Genomic DNA, 11,290 nt, shown 5'->3' with positions numbered 1-11,290 from the left:
TACCTGTCTAACAGGGAATGTGCCACGAAGCTGGCTATGCTGGTCCTCAGAAGTGTGGATTATTGGGCTAAGAGAACATTAAAAATTTACTTCTCAGAAATTCAGGTCCTACATTCAGATCAGAATTTATTTCTTGGATGTTTACGACATTGGATTCTTTTTTCCTTTTTTTTTTTTTTTTTTTTGGTTCTGTTTTATAGTATCGTAGTGTAACACTATGTACCTAAATAGTTTTACGCTATTCTCAGTCTAAAAAGTGCAAATGGTGCAGTAACTCTAACCGGGAACGTTACGGTTGGAAGTATTTTACTTACAGAACACAAAAAGGGATTAACATCTAAAAAATTAACAACTGTGAGGTCTGTCGACAGCGCCCAGCCAACTGCCTGACAGCAGCGGGTCTCACGAGAGGCTCCAGGATCCCTCTCCGGGGGTGCTCTGCCCTCTCCTCCTGCAGATCCTCTCCTCTCCACACCCAGCTGCTGCCATCCAGCAGGAGCCCGCTCCTGAAGTCCATGTACCTACAACCATCTCTCCTAGAGAGAAAACCCAAGCGTTTGTTTCACCTCTATCGTTCTCAGATGGCACTTCTGATTTACTGACTTGTTGGAGCCAGCAGGTCAGTCACTCGGGAGGGACTGAAAGTTGCAGCAGCAAACGGGCCCTGCTCGAAAGGAAGCCTGTGCTTTGTGGGAAGGCGAGCAAGTTAGCTCCGACAAACAGGAGCTACTCCCGAGGCTGAAACGCTGCCGCCTTTCTGCTTTCAGAGGTAATTTTCACTCTCCAAACAAGTCACTTCGTGTTGTCGGAGGAATGTGCCCTCTGAACTGGTATGCAAGTCAGCTGTCAAGGATTCCAGGTGAATAGCTTACAAGCAATGAAGCATAGCATTTAATGCAAAGCGTTACACGGCAAGACAAGTTGATAGAAAAAAAAAGCAAGCCGATCTCTCCCAAGATAAAGACTATTTTATATTACTGAAGGTAGGTCACATCCAGTAACGAGAATAATCCAACAAAAAATTTTTGGTACCGCACAATCCAGCTGGCTTGTCCCACGGGAGTTAAGCATAATCCTGTCCTAAAAACACCATGGCAGATTCCTGGATACCGACAGCTCCCACTACCGCCTTCGCTCTCTGGGTTACTCAGCCAACTGGACGCCTGTCGTTTCGGTCAGCAGCAAACAGAGAAATCACTCCAAACCCGGGTGCTTGCTACGCGCAGCGCTGCTTCTGGGGCTCCTTCCAGTGTGGGAAACACCGAGGTGGCAGAAGGGCTGCCGAGCGCAGCCAGCGAGGAAAAGGAGTGCAGGGAGAGCCCGTGCCATCGATAGAGCACAAGCACCTCGGTTATCTGTAAGATCACAATCTCACTTCCCTTTCAGAAAGTGCCTCGTTTATTCAGTTTGTAACGGTATGGCATAAGGACTCATGTATTTTATAGATAGATAGATACCAAAGTGGTATTATCAAAATAAACCATCTGTTTTATAAACCCACTATTTACAGAAACGGTTTCTGAAGGTTTTTTTCTTCTTTCTTTTTTTCTTTTTTTAACAAAAATTAAACTATACACCAATCTAAGTTACAGAAACAAAAATAACCTTTATAAGATCACATGTATAAAACAAGAAATGAAATGTGATTTTATTTAAGGCAATACTGGGCTACTTCACAAATCACCACCTCAAATATATACACTGCTCCACACTACTAATTTTCTATCACATTCACAACGGATTCTTTAATACCAAATATTGTTTTAAATCTCCAATGTAGCAAACTATTTTTATTCACATTTCCATTTTTATTATGGAATCATAAATGCTTTGTATCCAATTAAAAGCAATGAAAAATGTAGCTATAAGAAAACTATTATATTTATGAGTTAACTACATATGAGTATCATCCATAGATACTGGATGTTAAATTTACAAAAATGAGTGTGTCAGTACGTTTAACCTATGAAATGTTATCTTATCCAGCTCCTCTCCTGTAAAGAAATGCTTTATGCAAAATAAACTGGATATGGCAGACTTACCTAGCTTTAGTTCAAAAGGTCTTAATTTAAAATGATTAAAGGACAGTTTTAAAAACTTGATCACTTAGTTACAAATTAAAATTCCGAATATAAATGTGTCATTTAATAGTTTAGACTTACAGACTGCTGGTGGCAGCAAATGATTTACAATAATAAATATATACAAAAAAAATGTATCTACAAATAAAGAGTACTGTTATACATGAGCAGTGACCTGGTGAAAGATACCAATCACAGACAACTCACAAAGATTTAGTTCATGGAAAGGACAATTTGATAGAAAGTTGAGGTTTTGATCAAGTATTTACAAAGCTGAAGCAATTATTCTGTTCTTCAAGTCCCATAGGGATAAAAACAAATAAGAAATTTACATGACTGATGCCATGTTTTTTGCTAGATTAGATCACTTCAAAATAAAAAGAGCTCCACAGTTACTAGCATGCTTGATGGCTTCCTATTCAAAATAAACTTTATTACAGATCACGGATAAACACACTAGGTTTTCAGTTTTGATTCCCCTTCCTCGTTACCCATAGCAGTTTCTTTTGCAGCTGTAACGTCTGGATTATTCTCCCAGCGTCCATCAAGCTTTCTCAAGCTGACGGTAGGTCTCATTTCCTGAAGCTGCTTCAACACGCGCTCAGTGCAGTCTTTAAGAGCCTTGTCCAAAACGATTTTTACATTTTCACTACACTGAAGCTGGGATGGATTGGCAAACTGTACAAGGGTTTCAGTTTCCGAACACGACCAAGTGACATTATTACTTGCTAGGGAGGAGGTCTTCTCGGTAGATTTCCGTAAGTTTGAATGAGATCCTTTTTTGGTTCCGCCACCATGGTAGTCTCTTTCAGTGTTTTTCTTTTGCTTCACAGCAGACTCTTCCAGGAACTTGAGGAAGGAAACTTCAAAACCCATAGGCTTAAATGAACTCCAGTCGAAAGCTGCAGGTTGCTCTTCAGCTGTTTGAATAGCGACTGCAGTCTCTTCCTCCCTATGCGTGCTACTCACTTCGACTGGCGGTACTTCCTCTGTTTTTTCGACTCTCCTCCTCTTACTCTGAGACACATTTTTCTCTTTGCTTGCTCTTTTTAAGTTGTTTGATTTTTGCTTCTCTGCCGGGCAGGAGTTGGTCTCCTGCGAGTCACTATTTACACTGGAAGAGATTTTTGCTTGGTTTTCAGCACTTGAACAATCCTCATTAATCAGTTTAGTAATGAAGAGTTCTGTCAGTTCGTCCACCTCGTCCTTCTCACCTTTTTCACTTTCATTTTGTGGTAACGTAGATGTGCTTGAATCATTATTGCTTGCTAACGGAGCCGGTTCTGCCTCTTTCACATCGCTTTTTTTATCAGTCTCCTCTTGCTCACACGGTGTTTCCTTTACTGGTGACACAGGGTGCTTTTTAGATACAATAAGAAGATTTCTGTGCTGCGAAGTAAATGCCTTGGACAATTTGTGACATTTATAATGCCGTATGATGTTACTTTCACTCGTAACCACAGACGAACATCCTTTAATCATACACGGGTACTGAGTTAGAAACCTGCTCGTACATTCCGACAGGGCATCGTTCCTCGCCTTTATTGAATACACGTGCTTGCCACGTTTCAGTGAATACGCCTTATTTTCTTGAATTTGCATTCCTTTGGAGTTTTTGTTTTCTAAGTTAATGCTTTTCTTTCGTTTTGTTTTCACCGACAGCCTGCTACTTTCTTTCCCCGATCTGTTTTTCAACCCTCTCTGTTTGGACTTCAATGGTTTCTCCTGATTTGCTTTGCTGGAGATGTTTTCCTGACCTGGCGTCAGCCTCCTGGGTCTTATGAGGTGATCTTTATGCCTGTCATTATGTTTATTAAAAATATGCCGGAGGAGGTTAGATCTAGTAGCATAAATACGGTCGCAGCCTTCGCAGTCACACTTGAACACGCCATCATCTTCTACCTTGTTTGGCCTTATCTTAACACCGTGTTCTGTCTCAAGATGCACGATGTAGTTAAAATAGGCTGTAAACGAGGACTTGCATTGAGACTGATCACAAGAAAACCTTCCCACCTCTGGAGCTGCTTTCATGCTTCTGATTTCCTCGGGGGTCATGTTATGAAGCTTCATGTAATGCTGTATCAAGCTGGGCACCTCCTGGAATATTCGAGAGCAGTCGTTCACCTCACACCTGAATTCCCTGACGGCGGGTTTGGTTTCAGCCTCTTCCCGGTCCTCCTTGCCCAGCTCGTTCTCCTCCTCCACCTCAGCAGAGAAGGCAGGAAGGTCTGACTTGTGCACAGCTTGGTAATGAAGGATCAGGTTTTGCTGAATTGTAAACGCCGCGAAGCAGCCCTGATGGACGCATCGGTACGGTCTGTAGGGGCTGTATCTGGTAGGAAACTCCAGAGATTTTGCTACGGGCTTCCGACGTTTCCTCTCCTCTTTTTCCTTCCTGTGCCTCCTCGCTTTGCGCACTTTTGACTGTGCCTGGGAATTACCAAAAGCAGCTGCGTTAGGCTGCTCAGGCTGAACGGAAACCACCTGGGGAGGTTTTTCCAGTCTTTCGGGAATACTTTTTTCTGGTAGTAATTTTTCTAAGACCTTCACAGGCTCTACAGCTTCCTTTATCTGAGCTTCTTTCACCAAGGGAGCCGGAGTTTTGTTTTCTATTGTTAGTGTCTGCACATTTTTTATTTCAACAGGGCGCGGGGCTGCGTTTGCGGTTTCATTTTGAGATCTTCTGCCATAAGGCCTTTTAATTTTTAATTTGACCATCTCCTCTGTTGTAAAGTGATGTACAAGCTGGCAGTGTGCTCGGAGGTTAGAGTTTCTTGTGAATGTTTTTGGACAGCTAGCGACAACACATTTAAAAGGAGCGTACTTCAGTTGATGCTTCTTAATTTCGAGTATCATTTCTGCAGTGTACTGATGAACCTTGCCATAGTGTTTAAATAACGCATCTTTTGTCATAGCACTATAGTTGCAGCCTTGGTCCTGACATACAAAGGGCTTATTAACTTTATCACTGAAGTGAATGTGAGTTGTCTCTGAGGCTGTCTGGACCAGGGGTTTACTTTCAGTTGATACAACAGGAACTGCTGGTGCTAGTGTATCTGCTGGAGGACACTGGGAAACACTCTCAGAGACCTGCATGGATGAATCATTTTCTAGTTTCAGTTTCTGCAAGCCCTCCAAGATTTCCAGTATTTGAGTATCATCTTTCTGAGATGTTTCAGACTGAGCAGAGTTGCTCTTTGCAGCAGTGCCACTGCCTGCATGCACTGCAAACTGTGCGTGAGTGGGCAGCATTACATTATTGGAAGAGTTTCCTGAAGAAGCCTGTGCGTTACTTCCTTGCGAGTTCTGCCCCGAAGCAGTGCCAGCATCCTGAAATTCCGTTTTCACCTCGAGTATCTGTGAGTTCATGGCAGTTTTAATTATTTCGAGGGTTTTTTCAAAATTCTGAATAACGTTGTCTTCTGAAATCTGTTCCTCCGAATTTGTCTGCGTACACGAATTTACAGCCACCATTTGGGAATCCCCATTTTCAGTTTTTACTGTTAATGGGGTATGAGTCTCGAGATTTGTTTTGAAGTTCTCTTTGATACTGGCCATGAATAACTGATTGTCAGCGTTACCGAGTTTCTGTGTGAGATTTTCCACCACTGCTTGAGAGTCACAATTTGCCAGCAAGTTGGACTGAAAATTATCTCCCTGTATTTGCACATTTCCGTCAGTGCTTTTGGTTAGAAGTCCCATCGCTGTGATATTATTTACTGCTACTTTCTGTGCTGTGTTAGGTGCAAGCAAGGGTGTAGTTGCTTTTCTCTTCCTCTTTGAAGCACTGGTTCCCTTCTTATTTGAGTTACTCGATCCTGAATTATTGGGACTATTTATAACCGTAACTCGTGAAGTGTTCCCTGCAAAGGTTTGTGCTGCTGCAACAGCATTAGGAAGCGAGCTAGAACATAAGCCATTTTCAATTGTCTTTAGCATTAAGTCATCTGTTGCAAAACCAGGCAAACTCTTGCACTCATTTATTGAAGGTATTTTGGCATTGAGGGTCCTGTTTTGGTCTGTTAGCAGGGTGCTGGGGTTGCAGACTGTCTGCAACAGAGGTGACGCGGTTGAATTGGGGAGAACAGCTGCATTTATTTGCGTTGTACCGGTGACACAACTTGTGGTCACCACATGTGGAAGTACTTCTGTGTTATCAAACGTACTTGAGATGCCTGCAGTTTCCAAGGCTTGTTTTATGATTTGATTCCCTTCCTCATTTCCACCGGTATTAAAGTTAGTCACGTTGGCCCGTGGAAACATCGTCTGCAATAAGGCTGTGGAACGATTTTCAGCTGCAAGCAACTGCAGGAAGGATGGGTCCTTAAAACACGACTCTGGATTGAAGGCTGACTCCTGGGGCTGCTGCAAGCTTAACGAATTTGAGGAAAGAATCATACTGGCGAGCAAAGACTGTCCATTAGCCTGCAGAGCTTCCGCAGAGATTTCTGACCCTTCCAGAGGCTTACAGTAAGACCTTTTGGATAAGTGACCACCGAGTGATCTAGGATTAGTAAAAACTCTGAAGCACCTACTACAGATAAATTTGCCATCCCTAATTATTGCTGGCCATTTTGCCCGCTTGTTATGTTTTGGCTTCCTTTCTTTCCCATTTGGGCCCCGGCCACGGTCCTTTTTTACCTTGTCTGAGGTTGGATGTTGAGAACCAGTTTCATTAAAGTTATTTTCATTGCTCACTCGCAAGGGAAACATTTGATCAACAGTTTCTTCTTTTGGGAAAGCAGAACTAGTGTTCCCTTCTAGCTGAGACGGAAAGTTACTTGAACTATTTTCCAGTTGTGAGAAGACTGAAGTTGGGGCAGTCTCTGCTGGTGAAGGAAAGAGAGACATAGAACCATTTTCTGCGGGCAAAGGAAGAAAAGGATCTGAACCACCGTCAATATTCAGAGGCATGACTGTTTTTGCCAGATCTTCCAACTGGGAAGGTAAAGTTGCACCCGACAGATTTTCCATTTGCGAACACAAAACACTTTCAGGCTCACTTTTAATACGAGTAGACAAACTTGGATTCATCACGCTCTCCACTACAGGCAGCATAGGATTAGCCAGATTTTCTAAGTGGGTTGGGAACAGCGGGCTGGAGACATGCTGCACTTGACTGGAACAGGTGGGATTCACATTGGTTTTGTTCTGCGCAGTGAAAGCAGCACCACTGGGATTGCCTGCTTGCGGTGGCATCAGATAGACGATCTTCCCATCATTTGCCACGGTTGGTAAATTGCTGGACTTCCGTGGTTTCTTGTTTTTACGCTGCATTTTAAAAGCAGCGTACTGATCGGGGTGTGCTGCCTTCATATGCTTGCCAATGCTCTGCGATGAGTTGTATGTTCGAGTGCACCCCTCGACCTGACAATTAAATTTCTGAACTGGGGCTGCCGGTGAGGCAGCTGGAACTAACGAGCTATTTATGTTAGGCTGCGATGGAATGAACGTAATACTTTCTAAAGTTTTTAGAGGCAGGTTATATAGATTAGCTGCAGCTTTAATACTGTCTTCAATTTCAAGCTTGGAAATGGGTACGCTGTTTCGGTACCCTGCCTGATTCTGCACGCTGAAGGGATTTACAATGCTCACTTGCCTTTCTAAGCTTTTGGATTCAAGGGCTTCTGGTTTTAGTGTGTCTGCACTCACAGGAATATTTTGACTATTTTGGGACTGACTGAGACAATTCTCTTCCTTTCTCTCCTGGAAAACTGGAAGACAAGAATCAACTGGTGAGCACAACTGCTGGGCTCCAGGTTTAGTGGTATCTGCTTTACTGGTAGCAGCAGCCAATTTACCTCTTTTTACAAAGTTTTCTCGGACCTTCTGGTTAACAGCAGGCACCTTAACACTGCCTGCTGGAGCTGCTACTTCTGTCTTCACCGAACCTGCAGCAGACTGCTCTGGACCAGCATTTGGCAAGGAATCACTCTGCCGCAGAGCGCCTCCAGGTGCGCTTACGCTTCCATTCCCCACGGGTTCTGCTTTGATTGGATTCCAGATGTTGTTTTCTCCTTCAGTAAAACTGCTGCGGTTGTCAGCCGGAGCAGATGTCAACTCCTCTTTAACAGCAACTCCAACAGTACTTTCATTAGCATTACAAGGTTGACCAACATCAGATGGATTAGTCTGGCCTTCGGGCTGCTGCACTTTTTCAGGCTGCTTGTTGTGATCTTCAACGTGCTTTTCCAGTTCGTTCTGGGAACGGTACACTTTTCCGCAGCCTGTGAACTTGCAGGTATAGGTATTATAGTGTTGTGCTTCATGATCATACAGTAAATAGGCTTCAGAAAAAACTCTGCCACATTTAGGAAACATACACTTGGCTCTGAAGACTTGATGCTCCTTCCTGTGAGTCAGCAGCTCAGCGTAACTGTTGAAACCAGCCTTACATTTCATCTGTATGCAGATGTAAGGCTTGCTGCCACAGTGCATTTGTAAATGATCATTCAGGTGAGTAACACTTACAAAATGTCGCCTACAGTACTGGCAAATCACTTTTTTGCTTTGCATTTCAAGAAAACGCTTAGCCTCCTCATTATCTTTATGCCCCTTTGCATGTGCTATTAGGTTTTTAAAATACTTAAAGCCTTTTTTGCAAAACGTTACAGGGCAAGTGAATTCATTAACAGGTAGTGGCTTTTGAACTGGCACTATCTCTGGTACATAAGGTTTATCTTTGTCATCGTTTTCATCATCGGAGCCGTCATTATCATTGAACACAATGAAGTCTGTTGAATAGAGACTGTTCTTTTTAATGGGTCGCTGCTCCTGTTTGGATACAGAATCAGTTTTCTGATTCTCATTGGCAGTTGCTACTTTTGGAGGCCTTCCCAACCTTCTCAGTGGTTTCATAGCAGCCAGTCTCTCTTTGCTGGATTTTTTAACATGCAAAGTTACATGGGGAACAAAGTTTTCTTTAGAATTAAAATTTTGGGCACAAATAGGGCAACTGTAAATTCCATCTTTATAATGTTTCTGCGCATGCCGAACTATTCTATGACCTAGGAATTCTTTGTCGCATAACACACAATACTGCATATAAGCTTGCCAATTCCTAAATCTAGCTGATATGAAACCCCTCTCTCTGAGTTTTTTAATTTCTCTCTTTTTCTGCTTTTCGTCTCTGATACCCTTAAGAAGGCTTGTAGCGTCATCAAAAGTGCCAGCAAGCCCATTCACAGAAGTTTCTTTAGTCTCTTCTTGGCAATCCTCAACCTTCTCATAAACTTCGCTGTCGTTAAGTTCATCTATTGATGACACGATCGATGCCTCCTCTCCCATCAATGCCAGACACTGACGCTTTAGAGTTTTCCAGTCCCAGAATTCGGGATCAAAAGGCCACTGAGTTTTCAGTACAAGTAAGAGCTCACAGCGCAAGGAATTTGGTATTGGAAGATTCTCTTCATCGTACTTCTGGTCAGGCTGATTATAAAGCATTTCAACAGCATAATATGCATCCACAGTGGGTTCGAGAAGAAATTCGCTCAGCTGACAAGCACGTTTAACCTCCAAATCATCTGGAAGCAGACAGGAGATAGTCTTGCAAATAGATATCTTGACATCCGCATTTTCACTGGATTCCAAGCGCAAGGCTTTCACACACAGCTCAATGCAGGTTGCAAGTCCAGCACCATCAATCTGTAAAGCAAGATTAAACTTAGTAAGTCAGCTTATCATAACCCTTCTTATATTTGTAAGTAAAAGGTATCATTATTTAATCCTCAGTGTCAGGAAAATACACTTAGAGAATACTTTTTACTTTAAGAAACATGGTGGTTTATCTTTAGATGCTATTCTTTTAAGTTATGTCATTTGTCTTCATGCTGCTAAAAACCGTGAAAGTTTTCATACAACTAAAATACTCATCAATTTTATGCTCTGCCTAGTTTGATGACTTCTGGCTTGCATGGTAGGGGTGTTCAGTTTATATTAGAGAGCAATACTGAGACTTTTCTGTAACATAAAACCTGCCAGTTGTGTTATAGTTATTTGAGATAAGCTTCTATGGAGCACTAAGTTAACACTAGGTAGAATTAAATGATTAAAAGTGCTACAGTTACAGGAAGAGAAGCACATCATTTTCGAAAAGCTCTGTAATTTGGAAATCCTTTAAGGTGTAAGGGTTTATTTTTGTTTTTAAAGATTATACCACTTCAAAATCAACTGACTATAATTGAACACAAGGGCTCATTCCAACCGAAAGTAGTAAGTATAGGTAAATGTTCCATCACTTAAGTGTTTCAAAGTTCATGTAGATAGCCCTTTATCATTTATGCCCTCCAGCAAAGAAAATTACATTTATGTTCACTTTACACTTCCTCTATGCTGCCAAGGATGCATAGAGAGGCCACAGTATACATGAGTATAAAGTCAAGTAAATTTATGAATGCATATGGCTTCTACACATATGGCTTCAAATTTCAGCCATCAGTAAAATAACCTACAGTTCACTAGGGAAAAATCAGTATGGCATGGAGCAGACAGCTCTTAATATCACAAGCCTTTTCAAAAATCATCTCCCCCCCTCTGATTTAGTTCAGGTCTAGAGGAAAAATCATCTTTAAGATTAGAAGCCCATGATGAGCCATGCCAGAGCACTGCAAAAAGAAAAAAGCAACTTTCATACTTAAACTGCATGGACTTACAGAAATCCTCCAACTAAAAACTTTTGGAAGAGTTAAACTTAGCTATAAACCTGAAATAATGCAACTACTGATAAGAAACTAGGAAAATGAGATAAAAAAGTAACTGAGATATATGAACTGAATTTTTAATGCAACACTGGCTCTAAGTCCACAAAAGGTAAGTACTGCATTTATCAAAACAAACCGTATTCTTTGTGGCTTTGGCTTTTGTGGGATTGACTTTTTTTTTCCTCTTTCAACGATTTTCTTATATATTAATACAGAGCCTTCATTTAGTCTCCATCTTTTAAAATATTTGAAATATGGAAAATAATGAAGGGGAATATTAGGACCTGGCAAAAAAAAAATACCGGATATAGACAATTGCGGAAGTCTACAACTTCACCTTTACATTTTATTTCATCTCAGTTGTGGCATCCAGATCTTCTGTTTATCCTTTTTTTTTTTCATTCCACTGGAACGAAGAGTTCTAATGATTTAAAATGAATCAACTTAGAGTTTACCTACGCGAGGAGGTTGCTATGGTCTTTCCTAAAACCAATTATGATTGCTCCACAG

At 41.7% G+C, this 11,290-nt stretch overlaps 1 protein-coding gene across 2 annotated transcripts in view; it reads right to left on the bottom strand.

Annotated features, from left to right (window-relative positions):
* Positions 1-950: 950 nt before the first annotated feature.
* Positions 951-11,290, bottom strand: part of ZNF292 (zinc finger protein 292) — a 59,916-nt gene continuing 49,576 nt past the window's right edge. For both annotated transcript variants that reach the window (XM_084512564.1, XM_084512565.1), the window contains one exon: positions 951-9,725. In XM_084512564.1, the coding sequence (XP_084368690.1) occupies positions 2,538-9,725 (7,188 nt within the window). In that variant the 3' untranslated portion in view covers positions 951-2,537. The remainder of the gene's footprint in view (positions 9,726-11,290) is intronic.

Source organism: Aythya ferina, assembly GCF_964211825.1.
Source record: "Aythya ferina genome assembly, chromosome: 3".
In the NCBI taxonomy this organism is placed as follows: domain Eukaryota; kingdom Metazoa; phylum Chordata; class Aves; order Anseriformes; family Anatidae; genus Aythya; species Aythya ferina.
Note: the sequence above shows the minus strand (reverse complement) of the source record. Positions and strands in the feature narration are given on the sequence as shown.